Source organism: Elephantulus edwardii, unplaced genomic scaffold, assembly GCF_000299155.1.
Source record: "Elephantulus edwardii isolate Elephantulus edwardi_28Jun2011 unplaced genomic scaffold, EleEdw1.0 scaffold00121, whole genome shotgun sequence".
In the NCBI taxonomy this organism is placed as follows: domain Eukaryota; kingdom Metazoa; phylum Chordata; class Mammalia; order Macroscelidea; family Macroscelididae; genus Elephantulus; species Elephantulus edwardii.
This window is the reverse complement of record NW_006399871.1, coordinates 136,143-150,830: the sequence shown is the minus strand read 5'-3', so window position 1 is coordinate 150,830 and position 14,688 is coordinate 136,143. Positions and strand designations below refer to the sequence as shown.

At 51.6% G+C, this 14,688-nt stretch overlaps 1 protein-coding gene across 1 annotated transcript in view; it reads left to right on the top strand.

Annotated features, from left to right (window-relative positions):
- Positions 1-13,084, top strand: part of MAPKAPK3 (mitogen-activated protein kinase-activated protein kinase 3) — a 34,695-nt gene extending 21,611 nt beyond the window's left edge. The window contains exons 2-10 of the mRNA XM_006892857.1: positions 4,502-4,641; positions 5,766-5,830; positions 6,250-6,329; positions 8,616-8,739; positions 9,891-9,966; positions 10,304-10,428; positions 11,701-11,786; positions 12,079-12,159; positions 12,757-13,084. Of these exons, the coding sequence (XP_006892919.1) occupies positions 4,502-4,641; positions 5,766-5,830; positions 6,250-6,329; positions 8,616-8,739; positions 9,891-9,966; positions 10,304-10,428; positions 11,701-11,786; positions 12,079-12,159; positions 12,757-12,909 (930 nt within the window). The 3' untranslated portion in view covers positions 12,910-13,084. The remainder of the gene's footprint in view (positions 1-4,501; positions 4,642-5,765; positions 5,831-6,249; positions 6,330-8,615; positions 8,740-9,890; positions 9,967-10,303; positions 10,429-11,700; positions 11,787-12,078; positions 12,160-12,756) is intronic.
- Positions 13,085-14,688: the final 1,604 nt, after the last annotated feature.

The following is a 14,688-nucleotide window of genomic DNA, read 5'->3' as shown; positions in this document are numbered from 1 at the left end:
GACGCAAGGGTATGGGCCTGTTGAGTTGGCAGAAGACCCTTCATCTCCCTATCCACCGTGCTGTGACTGGGGACTGAGACAATATTTCCATTCCCGGTGGGCTCCCATACGTAGATGTGGGTTTGTGGATACCCAGTAGCTGCTCCATCAGGGAAATAATGCAGAAGGGGGCTAAGATCAGGGAACCCCCATCTGGAGGTCCACACATGTGCCTGTCTGAATCTTGTCTATAACCTGAAGTTTAACCTTTAGAAAACAGAGGCCCAAAAAGGTAGAAGGATTTGCCTAAGGTCATACTGCAAATGAGGTTAGAATTTGGGTGCCCAGCCTCCTGACCTTGTGTTTCTTTCTGTGCCTGGGAAGATAGAGTGCATGCTCGGAGGACACAGTGTAGTGTCATGTACTGTGTGAGTGAGGCCAGCTTGTAGCAATAACTGCTCATGGCTGGAGCAGTCAGGGTGGGCTCCCTGGAAGGGGAGGCAAAGTCTTCTTTGCCCTCCAGGCCAAGAGTGGGCAAGGTGCCCCTGAGCAATGGGGAGCAACTTTGGCCAAGTTGTCATGTGTCTCACTCATTGAGTCTCTTGGGGAAACTTTCCCTTTTAATCTGACTTTGACCTCATTACAACTTGTAGGGTTTTCTTCCTCTTACCTCTACTTTATAGACTTGTTAATGAAATCACTGAGTATTACCTGAGCCAGCACTCTGTGCCAAGTTCCACGTAGAGATTAGAACCCAGCAATGACCACAGTTTGATAAGGGAGACAGCCTGAAGCTGGCCTAGCTGGAGAAGAGCTGAGTGGTCAGGGCTCTTTTCTCTGTGCCTCAGTTTTAACATCTAAAAAAAAATGGCGATAATGAACTTTTTCCTCCAGATACTTAAAAAGTGCTGGGAACAGAGCTGGCACACTATAAGTTTAGTAGTTGTGTGTGTGTGTGTGTGTGTGTGTGTGTGTGTGTGTCTATGTGTGTTTGTTTTAAGAGTTCTCAAAAGAACAAGCTAATTGCAGGTTGTAAGCAAGTGCTGCACAGGAGGTAAAAAGGGAGATGACGAGGGAGCTTTTGGGGGAGCTGGGAATGTTCTTTGTTTTAATGGGGGTGTTGCTTGTCACCAGGATGGGTGCAATTGTAAAAACTCATTGAACTGGCCTCTTGGGGACTTGTGCCTTTCCCTATGAATCAATTGAGATATCTCAGTAAAGAGAGTCTAAATAAAAAGAAAGGGAAATAAAAGGGGTAGGAGAGAAGGGACCCCTGAGGTCCACTTTAGACAGAGTGGTCTGGAAGGGCTTTGAGAGGAGGTGACGTTGAGAGGACTCCCGGTGGATGAGAAAGCGTGGACCTTCGGGGAGAAAGATGAGGAGTCAGCCTTTGAGAGTCTGGGTTTGTATCCAAGGTCAGCCGAGGAGACACATTTGTCCTTGGAGCTAGGCCAGGGCAGGGCTGGGGCCTGCCCTCTGTTCTCTCTCCTCTGTAGCGAGGCCAGTGGGGCATTTACTGTGTTTTCTGAGGATGGGCCTCTCCCCACCCTTCTGCCTATTTTCAAGGCCCTGGCACTTGGGGAAAGACTATTTTAATCTGTGTGGGAAATGGGTTCCTAAATATGGGCTGAGTCGGGCGGGAGGCAGTGAGAGGCCTCAGAGGAGGGCAGTCCCACCTTCTCTGCTGCTTCAACAAAGCACAAGTTGCAGGCTGAGGCCTCGATGCTGTCGTGTCCCTCGTTGGCCTCCCTCCTCTCTCTCTTCCCGGTTCCTCATCTCCTCTGGCCGTGTGCTCATTGTCCCCTCCTGTTTTTGGGTAGGAACTCAGTGTTTTCTTCTGGTTTCTTCTCAGCTTAGCCTGACCTGGCTTCTCTGCCCTTGCCTTGTTCTCAACCTGATAAGTGGGAGAGTAGAGGTGAAAGTTAGCTCTGCAGAGGTACCAGGAGGGCTTCCTAGAGAAGATGTCAGAATTTAGCCTAGAGATTCTGGCTAAGATCGCATTTTAGCAGAGAGACCAGAGTGGGCCTGAGCATAGAGATTTGAAAGAATGAAGCCCGTTTCATCACTCTGCCCCAAATAAAATGGTCTTGGGGCCCAAGGGTGGTAGGGCATGAGGTGAAAGGGGAAGCCAGGCCTCTAGCCCAGGGATGGAGGTGTCTTTATCTGGATGATGGCGGGGAAATTTAAAGAGCGGGAAAGTGGTCTGTGGCCAGTTCTGTATAAACCCAGAGGTTGACAGGAGAGGTGGGCTTCCTCTAAAAACATTCCCGCGACGGACTTGGGATTTTGAGATGAGAGAGAGAGGATACTGGCCTGGAGGGTGAGACACAAGGGACTATAGAGTGGAAAGGTGCTCCGAAGCTAGCTTGAGGTCCTGGCAGGATGTGGTCAGGTTAGGCTTGAGAGAAGTGGTAGAAGTTGAGAGAGAGGAGACAAAGCAGGAAAGGGATACAGAGTGAGCAGAGCGGAGAGGGAGGAAGGTGAACTTTGGGTCTTGTGGTCTAAGGACTAGGGCATACCTGGCTAGAATTGCCTTGGGACACGCTTGGGGGTTCTGAATGGGAATGGCAGAGTTGTGACTAGGAGTCAGAGGGGCATTCTGGGAGGCACGTGTGCTCCAGCAGCTTCCACATACTCGCTTTCTAATCCTGGCCTGGGTAATGGAGCAGGGGCCTGCCCCTGGCCTGGTAGAGGGGCTTTACCTGGCCCTTGCACTCTCAAAATCTCAAGATAGGGCCCAGTGATGGAGGAATGCGACACAAACAGACATGGAGAAGCCACACTTTTTTTTTTTTTTTAATTTTACACTGGTTTACATACAAAGTTCATAAAATTTATATACATTCTTTTTCAACTGGATCTTTCCTCTTTCATTTGCCCTTCTTGTGCTCTTGTTCGGACACCAGTTTACTTTTGTCTAGACAGTTTGACCCCAGAATGTGCCCCCCACAGCACCCTGTGTAAAGTAGCCCCTTCCTATAGAGGGGAAAACCCAAGATGAGAGGTAGCCAAGGTCCTATGGTGCTGAGGGGTGTGGGCTAATCAAATGTGGTCTTGGCAATAAACCTCAGTCCTCGTCTTGGAAACTGAATGTTTCTGGGCCTTGGGTAGGCAGCTCTACACCTGAGGCTTCACTGAGTCATTGGGTTAATTCCATTCCAAACCCAGATCTTACTTGGCTTGGCTAGCACTTCCCCCTAAACTCGAGTCATCCTGCCTTCAGCCCCACTGGGTTCTCATTCTGTTTGCGGGAGTCTGCAGGCATGGGAAGGAGGGCTGAACGTGGCAGCCGAGTCACCTTGAGGTGGCCCCAAGACACCAGCAGTGAGGATGACATTATCATTCCAGCCCTGCAGTTAAAGTGCTTCTCAGGAAGGCTGTGAAGTTGCCTCTGAATCCAGGGACTTAACTGGGACTCATAAGAGATCATGACCAAGCAACTCATTTTAGAAGCACTTTTCTGAAGAGCAGCAATGTCATTCCAGCACTTGTTCTTATAAAATGTGAAGTCTTAATTAGCCCCGCTCCTTCAGGAGTGTGACCTGTACTCTCTCTGCTTTGGGCCAAAGCTGTGTGCTAGTGAGGGGGGGCACTGAAGGCCACAAGAGGGGAGGCCTCGTAGGCCTCCAAGTCTCCTGCAGACAGCCTGGCCTGCCACTCTGGCTGTTGCTTCACAGTGCAACAGCTACAGAGCAGATGTCCACATCAGTACATCCTTTGTTTTCCATAGATTTCAGATACACTCTACTTTGTTTAGGAGTACTGATGACACAGTAGCTAAAGCAGCTACTAACCAAAAAGTGAGTGGTTCGTATCCACCAGCTGCTTAGAGAGAGAAGAATGTTACAATCTGCTTCTCTGAAAGTTAAGTTTACAGCCTTGGAAACACAGGTAGTTCTACTCTGTCCTATAAGGGTGTATGAGTCTGAAGCTACTCAGTGACAGTGGATTTGGGCCACTTTGTTTCACATAGAGGTGCTGGGTACTTATGTGTCAGGTGTCATTCTGTGTACTTAATTTACATGTTAGTTCCATTATTAGCCACAACCATGTCATCCTATTCTAAATAGGAGACTGACATTAAAGTGAGGTGGTTTCGTGGCCAGGGTGATTTGACCCTAAAATGCACCAGGGATTGTAGTGCACTTTCTTACCACTAGGCTAACTGAGCACCTTCCTAAAGTGCATTAGATGCTTACTTCACTCATTGCCCCCAGAAGAGAGGCAGGGGCTTCTTTGATCTTTGAGTCTTTCTCATCTGTCACCTGCCTTCCTGAGCCAACCCAAGCTGCTTGGGTTCAGGGCTGACCCTCAGGTCCAAAGTGACATTGGACCACCAGTCAGGGGAACTTGGATTTGAATCTTCATTCTGCTCTTTATCAGCTGTGTGACCTTGGGCAGGTCTTAGACCTCTCTGAGCTTCTGCATCCTTGTCTGCGAAGTGAAAGCAATGCCTCTGTCTGGGTGGCTGCCAAAGAAGTGGGCTGTGAGCCTGACACTCTCTGTGCCCACCTGCCCACAGCTCCTGTACGACAGTCCCAAGGCCCGGCAGGAGGTGGACCACCACTGGCAGGCCTCCGGTGGCCCACACATCGTGCGCATTCTGGACGTGTACGAGAACATGCATCATAACAAGCGCTGCCTCCTCATCGTCATGGAATGGTATGCCAGCCCTCCCTGCCTCACAGCCCCGCGATGCCTCTGTGGCCCCAGGCTCTCAGCATTCCTCCAGGGGCCTTCTCCATTCTTGAGATTGCAGAGCTATCTGGGAGCCATGCCAGTCCCTGAGGTAGAGGACTAATTCAGGATTTGCCTCTTAGGGAGTAGGTCTGGTCACAAGGATAGGTCTGGTCACAAGGACGTTCCCTTGAGTGATTCTAATATGGTTTCCCCAAGTGTGACTTCACTCAATGAAGATATCCTGCAAGAGTCATCAGAGAGTGCCACCAAGCCATGAATGAAAAATGGGGTGGGATTTGAGGAGGAGTGGGACATACATAGCTCCTCAACTCTCTTCTTCCAGCCTGTGTCTGCCCTCCCATGGCCCTGCTAGATGCTGGGTGACTGGAGGCTGGAACCAGTGACCTCCATCCTGGGCTTCTCTCACTAGTAGTATACCTGGTCTCCAGCACCTCCCTCTGTTTCCTCACTACACATACAAACACGTTAACTAGCTCTTACATTGGGTTTGGCGATCACATCCTGGCTCTGTCACTTACTAGCTGTGTGATCTGAACAGCTGCTGAACTCACCGTGTCCGTCTCTCATACATATAAAATGCGGAGGAAGGTCTTCATGTTATATTTTCTCTGTGTTTCACTCCATTCTAAGTACTCAATATGCATCACTTATTTAACCTTCAAAACTCTGCAAAGGTGATACGATTAATACCAGGTTATGGAAGAGGAAGATGAGACCTAGAGATACGAAGACGAGATAAACCTAGGATCACAAAGCAGTGCAGTAGGTGCTCAGAAGTGTTAATGGTTATGATCATAATGATATTTGATGTTTCATTCCATTTTGGAGGAAATTATGCTCCATATAGGGGAAGGGCTACCCAGGACCTGGGCCAGGGCAGGACAGTACCAATGGGAACACGGGAGCTTTCTGGCAGGGACCTGAATCCACCCACCCTCCTTCAGTTCTAAGAGTTCTGGTCAACCCATCTAAGCTGAAGGCATACCATGTGTCTGTGTAAGACCCAGGGATGGTGATGTGGCTTTTTTCTAAGAAGTGCCTGATACTTCTCCACTTTGCTCACTTTCCATCACCTTCCCTTGCAGCATGGAAGGAGGTGAGTTATTCAGCAGGATCCAGGAGCGTGGTGACCAGGCCTTCACCGAGAGAGGTATGTACATGCAACTGGACCAGCTGCAGTGTGGAGTGAGAGAGACTGACCATAGTGGCTATGGGATGCTGGGGGCAAGGCCCTATACCTCTCCATAACTTAGTCTCCCCACTTGAACAAGAGAGGATGTGATAGATGTCCACTCTGTCTGTGACCCTGTTAGAATGGCCTTGGGATGGAGGCCTCAAAACCTGTTAGTGCTGACCAACACCTGAGAGTTAGCCCCGATCAGACAGAGGAGATCTGGTTGACTGGAGACAGTCCTGGAGGACACTGGGGTGATTGAAATCACTGGGGGTCTGGGACAGGAATCTTGGGTGGCAGGTCATTTCATGCTGGTCCACTCGAGTGCCCAGGTAAGATGATGGGAGCAGATGAACCCCAGACTGCCTGAACTCCTCCCCACTTCCTGTCTGCAGAGGCTGCAGAGATCATGCGGGATATTGGTACCGCCATCCAGTTCCTGCACAGCCGGAACATCGCCCACCGGGATGTCAAAGTAAGGCTCTGCACCCAGGCGGGGGGACCAAGGGAGGGAGCATCATTCTGCATCAGAACCCTCAGGGGCTCCTAGGTCCACTGGATGGAGGCCAAGGTCCTTGATTGACTTTCATGACCTCTGCCCTGGGCTCTGATCACTCCTCTCCATCTTGTTTCCTTAATTCCAGTGGACTCATTCTGTTCTGGGCAAATAAGCCTCCTCTTTTCCTTCAAACACAGTAGCAATGAGAATAACAGTATTCCTTCCTCAACTCAGTAGGCCCTGCCAGGCATCTCAGTCCATTCTCACCTGGCCCTGTGAGCAAGGTGCGTTACCCACTTCACAGAGAGGGAGCTGGGGAAAAACGAAGTGACTTGCTCAAAGCTGTGCAGCTGTTAAGATGTTGTCTTGGGAGCCATTCATTCATCTGCTCATTCTTTCAACAAGGATTTGCATGTACACATACTGTCAGACCTCAGGGTGGGGCTTCCTGACAGTCATGGGGCTTTTATAAAGTCACAGCTATAGTTGGGATCCATTAGGCCCCTAATGCCAGAATTTTAAGGGAAAACAAACAGATCCATCCTGGAGAGGGTTAAACCAGGCTGCTCCTTGGAGGCAAGGATTCTGGGGCTTCGTCTGACATACTTTGGATGTGTTGTAAGGAGAGACAGGTCCTTGGAGAAGGACATCATGCTTGGTAGGGTAGAGGGACAGCGCAGGAGGGGAAGGCCCTCTATGAAGTGGATTGGTTCATTGACTAGGGTAATTCGGGATGGGAGTGTCAGAGGCAGTGCGATTGGCACAGGATAGAGCAGGGTTTAGGTCTGTTGTACATAGGGTCGCTATGAGTCGCAAACAACTTGACGGCACATAACAACAACAACAGCTAGTTGGGGGGCACTAGAGGAAGGAGCAGAGACAGTCCAGTTGCTGGGTTTGGTTGCCTTCATTGGAGGCCTATGGGAATGTTCTGGTGAGCCTGCTCTCTAGGTTTTATGTCCTGGCAAGATGGGCTTTGAGGGTCATCAAGATAATGTGGATAAAAGACTGTCTTGCACGTACACATACGCACACACGAGCATATGTAGCTGTGTGCACACATGTCCACACACCTGTGTGAGCTAGTGTCAGAGCAGAATTGTTCCTCCCATGCAGGCACCTCTGGCCCAGCCTCGAGTTCACCCACGCTGGCTTCTTTCCTTTTGAGACCTGGGCAGAGGAGAGCTGGGGGCCCAGCTGCTCGGTCAGGCTCTCTCTCTGGCTGAGTACTACCAACCCATCCAGTTCTCCTTTGACACAAGGCAGACCCGCCTTCAGAGCCTTGGCCTCACCATAGTCCTGGCTTCATTTTGTCAAGGAGGGAGACAAACTTTATGCAGAGAAGAAAACCAAAGCCAAATTCACTGCCTTCAAGCCGATTCCAACTCGAAACGGCCCTCCAGCAGGTTTCCGAGGCTGCACATCTTTGTAGGAGGAGCCTGACCTTCTTTCTCTCACAGCATGGTGGGGCTTTTAACTGCTGACCTTTATTTTAGCAACCCAGTACATCATGGGGCACTCTGTCACCAGGGCTCCACTACAAAGAAAAAAAATCATATATACACTAAACTCATTCTTTGTTTTCTCCCCAAGTTAAGGTCAGATCATCTCTAACAGAACCTGAGAAATGCCTTATGCTGCCTCTAAACCAGAACTCCCAAAACATCTTGTCCTCTTGCCTCATCTCTCTTTGGGGGTCCTCCTGCATCCCCCCATTGTCCTTGGATCTGTCAAGTCATTAAAAGCCAGATCCAGGAATGCCTCCTTCACTCAGCCACTCTCATCCAGAGCCGTAGACCCCTCTGTGCGCTGCCTTGTGTGGCTCCTGGAGTCTCTGCAGGATGCTTCTCCCCCTCAGGCACCCTCCCGTGGGTCCGAGGTCTGGGTGTGGGACATGTGCTCATGAGCAATTGGCCTTTTCCTGGAAGCTGCATCCTGGAACATCATGGGAGCTTTATGAACTCAGGATCCAAGTTCCTGCCCCTGGGCTGTCTGTGGCACTTGGTCATTCACACTTTGTCTGAACACCTGCCTCACTTGTCCCCCTGTGAATGGTGGCATCATCCTCTCACCCCAGGAATTTCCCTTTTTTTTTTGCACTTGACCCACCTTGTTGGCAGTGAAAGTCCAGGTGTTTTTATGAGATACAACTGGCTCCTTCCCAGGTACAGTGGTGAAGGAGTCAGACTAAAATACATCTCAGTCCTCTATCCCTACTCTGTGCCCAACTCTCATTTGTATTATCTTCTCTTCCCGGTCCAGCCTGAAAACCTGTTATACACATCCAAAGGGAAGGATGCGGTGCTCAAGCTTACCGATTTTGGCTTTGCCAAGGAAACCACTATGAATGCCCTGCAGACACCCTGCTACACCCCCTATTATGTGGGTGAGTCTTTGCTTTGTGCATCCCACCCCTACTGTACCCGCCCTGGGGTGTGGGACAGACCATGGGTTGCAGAACCGAAGGAGTTAAAGCCCAGCAAGAAGGGAGGGGGGAGGTTTTTTCTGCATGGAGGTGGGTGACGTGGGGGGCCGGAGGCTGCAAAAATATTCTTCCAAACTTCAGCTTCTGCTTTTGAAAATAGATCCAGGAAAATTCTGGCTGTGGCCTGTGAGCTGAATGACATCACAGCAGCTCTAAATATATACGTGATAAAAGGCTGCCATCAGCTCGGACGGAGCCCAACTGCGGTTGTTTTTCTCTGGCTTTTATCTTCCTGGGATTCATATTCAGGAAGCAGGCAGGCCTTACCTTCTCCATTAGAGGGATGTAAGGCACCAGCCACCTGCCCAGTAGGAGAGGGTCCCTTAGACCAAGCCATGGGTGGAAGTCTAGGTATGCACATACAATTCCTGGAAAAACTCCCCACTCCCTGACAAATGGGCAGCCCCCAGATCTGGAAAAATCCTTGTTGAAATAGACCGTTCGTTCCCTGGGGGATGGAGCAGATTACTTTTTTCCCAGAAGACTCCTCTCCCTTAGGAAAACCTTCCCTGAAGATTATTTCCTGGGTGGGAAGCCCTCTGAGGCAGCAGAGATGGCACCTTACTTGCCAGGATATATTTGGCTGTATTTTAACAGTTCATTGCACAGATGGAGGACCACGGCCTGGTGGCTGGGTAGTGGAATTCAGATCCCTGCCCCAACTCCTCCATTCCTGTGACCTCAGGGGGGACAGGCAGCTGGTGGGCCATCTTACCTCCAGCAGGACCCCATCTTGCCCCTAGCATGGTCTCCCCTTTCATCTCATGACCAGGTTGAATCTGGCAAGGAGCTTTGAACCCAAAGAAGCTTGGGGGCTATTACTCCTCACAGCCTCGCCTAGAAGCCTGGAAGCGGGCACATTTTTTCCGGGAGCTGTTTTTCCTCCCCCAACTTCACACACATGCTGCCTCTCAGAAGGTGCCAGACACCAGTCTGCTCAGCCCCATCCCCCAGCCAGGGCGCCTGCTCCCACCTCGCCCAGGCCTCAGGCTCCTGCCTGGGTCCCATGACCCTTGGGACTGAAGGCCTTTCTCTGCCCTCTGCTCTGGCAGCCCCTGAGGTCCTGGGTCCAGAGAAGTATGACAAATCCTGTGACATGTGGTCCCTGGGCGTCATCATGTACATCCTGTGAGTGTCACCCTCATCCTACTGCCCCTCCCACTCCTCATCCTCAGTACCACGTCTGCCCCCTTAGCCCTAGGTGATGGGCTTGAATGAGCCATAGTGCTAACCCTCTTCTTCTGCTCATGGGACAACTCCCCCATCCTACTTTAGGCTGCCTCTGAAGGATTTCCCCTGCCAAGGGCACATGGTATTCCTGGGATGTGCCCGGGAGTCTCAAGGGCTGGTATTATTGTCAGAATGTCCATCTACTGTCTTCCTGGCCAGGGGCTTGGGGAGGAGAATGGCACTGCCCTGGTACTACTCCCCATCACTGTGCCAAATGACCTCTACCTTCCCCCAGCCTGTGCGGCTTCCCACCCTTCTACTCCAACACGGGCCAGGCCATCTCCCCAGGGATGAAGAGAAGGATCCGCCTGGGTCAGTACGGCTTCCCCAGCCCCGAGTGGTGCGAAGTCTCTGAGGATGGTGAGTGCCTTGGCCTTCATTGTGGGAGACACCGCTTGGGAGTCAAGCTGACCTGTATTTACACCCTGGCTTCCCCATGTCCCGTCTGTATGCCACATGAACTCAGAATTCCCCGTAAGTCCCAATTCCCATCTATCACGTTTTCCTCTCTGTGAACCACAAATGAGTCTGCCCAAATTAGTTATTACTGCTGCTTAACAAACTTAGCTTAGTGGCACGAAATAATAAACATCTATTGGCTCACTCTTTCTGCGAGCCAGGAATTTGAGAGCAGCTTAGCTGGGTAGTTCTGGTCCTTGGTCCCTTCTCAGGTTGCAGACAAGATGTCAGGCCAGGCTGCAATTATATGAAGGGTTAGGAGATCTAAGGGATTCAGGAGCTCTGATAGACTCGTGGGTAGAGAATTGTGCTACAAACCCAAATGTGGCATTTCCTCCAGAAGTTCAAATCCACCGGCAGCTCTAGTGGGAGATCTAGATGGGCAATCTCCTCCAGTGTCCTTTACTGTTGCTGAAAACTTGTTGGAGGGTCAGCAAGGATTTGCTTGGCAGCAACAAGGAAAACTAAGGCTTTCATAGTCCATGGTACATGATGCTGCTAACCAAAAAGGCTGGGTGTCTCTGGAAGTTTGGACCCACCAATCACTCACTCTATGGAAGGAAGATGGGCAGATTCTTCCCATTAAAATGTACAGCCTCAGAATCCCGAGGGAAGGTCCCTGTGAGTCAGAATTGACTCAACGACACTGAGGATTTTTTTGTTTGTTTGAAAGAGATTCTTTGCCAACGTGACTCATTGTCCGGGTCCAATGGGATGTTAGAATATCCTTACAGCACGGCACCTGGGCTCCCCCAGAGGCAGCAATCCAAGGATAACAAAGAAGACCATCCCATCATTTCTGCCATTCTCTATTGGTCTCAGCCCAACTCTAATGCCATGTAGGGTGGGCCTGGAGGAAGGCCTGAATACCGGAAGGTAGGGCATCTTTGGGGACCGTCCTGCGGACTGACTGATGGCCACAGCCTTCTTTTCCCAAGACAGTTAGTCAACTATTACATCCCTTCTGACCCCAGAATTCTCTGACCTCTGCATAAAAAGGTCTCAGGTTACCCCATTATTCAGTTATGTGCCAGGCACAGCAGATAGGGTGGTGAGAAGAGGCATATGCAGCCCCTGCCCCCACAGAGCTTGTAGTCAGTGGGGAAGGCCAGAAAACTGGCTCTGAGGAACCCTGCGACTTCATCTCTCCCCTCCTCTCCTTGGCCTCCCTAGCCAAGCAGCTGATCCGCCTCCTGTTGAAGACAGACCCCACAGAGAGGCTGACCATCACACAGTTCATGAACCATCCCTGGATCAATGTGAGTGCCAGCTTGTCCTGTGGTGGGCAGGGTGGTAAGCTAGAGAGGGGCCACCAGGGTTTTGTTGCCCAGACCCAGTGGTCTTGGCATGGGGCTGGAATGGGCCTGTGCACCCGAGAGTGTAGTAGTGTCCACCTGCCACCTGGCTTTCTCAGTGCACTAGTCAGGCTCCTTCACCTCCCTGAGGCTCAGTTTCTCTAGCTGAGACCAGGAGAAGGGGTGGGTGATAGTGGAGCCAATGCTATTTCCAGTACCTACAAGTTCTAATCCTTGGGGTTTCGGGTCTTTCCAGCAATTGATGGTGGTGCCACAGACCCCTCTCCACACAGCCCGAGTGCTTCAAGAGGACAAAGACCACTGGGATGAAGTCAAGGTGGGTTGCCCTGCCTCAATATCTCCATGGATAGGTTCCAAGGCTTTTGGAAGTCTCTCCAAAGCAGTGGTTACCCAGTGATTAGGCCTTGGCCCCTCATCATAGCCGGAGCACAGGTGTTCGTGATGGCCCAGGGCCCCAGTGACAGCACTCAGCGCACATGAAGGGAGCCTTTGAGCCTGGGGCGCTGTGAAGAGGCCTTGACCCCAGCCTTGGTTTGGACATAGCAGGGGCTGGATTTTAGCTTATGAGCAGTAATTCAGAGACCAGGGCATCTAGGGAATCTTTAGGCCCCAAGTATCCAGTACAATAGCACCCCCAAGTCCCAGCCTCACTTAGCCTCTGTGTCATCCCAAGGGACACTCCCTTGTACCTTAGTCGGTCAGCACATGCACACCAAAAAGGATTGTCGTAGGATTATGTTATACAAAGGGTTTGGCCTGGTGCCAGGTTCACGGTGGGCACTTGGACAGTACACTTTTTTTTTTGACAATACACATTTTTATCACAATTCTTGATGTTACTTAGGGAGCACCCAGGCTGGAGGACACCTGAGACCATTACATTTTGAACTCTGATCTTCCTGTTTAACCCCAGGAGGAGATGACCAGCGCCCTTGCCACCATGAGGGTAGACTATGACCAGGTGAAGATCAAGGACCTGAAGACCTCAAACAATCGGCTCCTCAACAAGCGGAGGAAAAAGCAGGCGGGCAGTTCCTCGGCCTCGCAGGGCTGTAACAACCAATAGCTCACGGAGTGATGGGAGAGCCAGGCCACTCAGCCTGGGGACACATTGGACTGTGCCGGAGCCTGGCTAGGGGGCTCCTTGGAGGTCTATTTTTTAAACAAAATGATTATTTTGTTGCGTTTTAATTTTTCACCTGGAACTTCAGGATGGGGGCCCTGAGCAAACCTCCTTCAGAGCCCAGAGTAGACCCACAGCCAAGGGATGAGAACCCCCCGCTGGAGCTGCCCTGCCTTTGGTCAGGGTGGTCTTAATGGAACCGTGGCTCCGTCCCACCCTGGGGCATGGCCTCAGGTTTATAGGCCACTAGGAGTTGTGGCTGGGTCTTCCTTACTCCACACAGATTCCCCACTCCCCAACCCCCAAGGGTAGGCAGGCCAGCCCAGCCTTGGGAAAGGCATCCGGCCACTGGTTACCATGGTGACTGGAGATACTGTTGTCCATGAATGTTGAGTGAAGGAGGGAATGAGGGAGAAGGGGCATCGAGGGTCCACCCCTGCTTTCTTGGGTGGCTGACCTCTCTTCCACTGCGGTGTCCCTCTTAGGCTCAGCCCTCTTTAGTCTCCCTGAGGCTACAAGGTCCAGCCTGCCTGCCTCCCGGGAAGCCTAGCCCTTCTCTGCTGCACTTTCCTCCTTAGTGGTCCTTCGTGGCCTTCCTCTGTGGGCCCAGCCATCCTGATACTGCCCTCTGCCTACAAAGTGGTCTTATTCATGTCAACTGAGAAGTGGAGGGAGGGGCTGTTTTTAACCTTTTTTCGCTTGTACAAGCCAGTACAAGTCCCCCTAACCCCACCTGCTCACTGGATCTCTGGCAAGCAAGCCTGTCTCCACATCAGGGCTCATCTCCCATCTAGTCCTGAAGGGTCAGGGACTTCCTCTCCGGGAAGTGCATCTCTGGGGGTGCTCCTAACTCCTGAATGTACATGGCCGGGCTTGTGGCAAGAAGCCTCTCCTAAATCAAGGGTCTCTCCACGCTCTGATCAGCTCTGAGGTGGCAGAGAGCTGCTGACTGATAGTTATTTGGTCCTGAATTCGGCCCAAGTTGGAGCAGCAGTACCTCGGGGCCCAGGTTTACCCAGCCCCTCTCTCTCCAGGGCAGCCTGGGAGAACCAAGTGCCTGAGAGGGGCCTGTCAAGTGCCTGACGTCCAGCCTGCTTCCTGGCCCCACTCTCGCTGGCTGGGAAACTCCAGACCATGTCAGATAGGACAACACTGTTGAGTTTTTTATCTGGATGTTAATAAACACCATTTTGGCGTTTTCCTGTGGTCCCTGGGTTTATCTTTGTCTAAATGCATGGACAAAACTGTCTGGAGGGCAGCAGCTCACACCCACAAAGGGCTTTATGCTGGCTGAAGAGGGTGCCCCAGGCCTAGCAAACATGCTGGGCTGCCTCTAGGGTCGCTGTGGTCTCAATGGGCATGAGAAGGTCAGATGATTTGCAGGATGGCAGCTGCAATATGCCCCCAGCTTTGTGCCACCCCCGTACACTGTGTGTGTGTGTGTGACACCCACCCCCGGCCCTGTGTGCACCAGTGTCTGCCCACAGCGGCCACCCCCAGCTGCGTGCCAGCCTGCTGAAGGGCGGGCGGAGTGCCTGCTGCAGCGCTGAGCTATTTTCAGAAGCTGCCAGATTTCATTTGGCAGCGAGAATGTCGGGGAGGGGAGGGAAGGGGGCGGGCCGCTGGGAGACTGTCTTTTGACTACTCCACAACATAGCACCCTCAGCCCGAGGGAGCCCTTGCAGGCAGCCTCCAGGGGGGCTCTGACTGTGGCATTTTCTC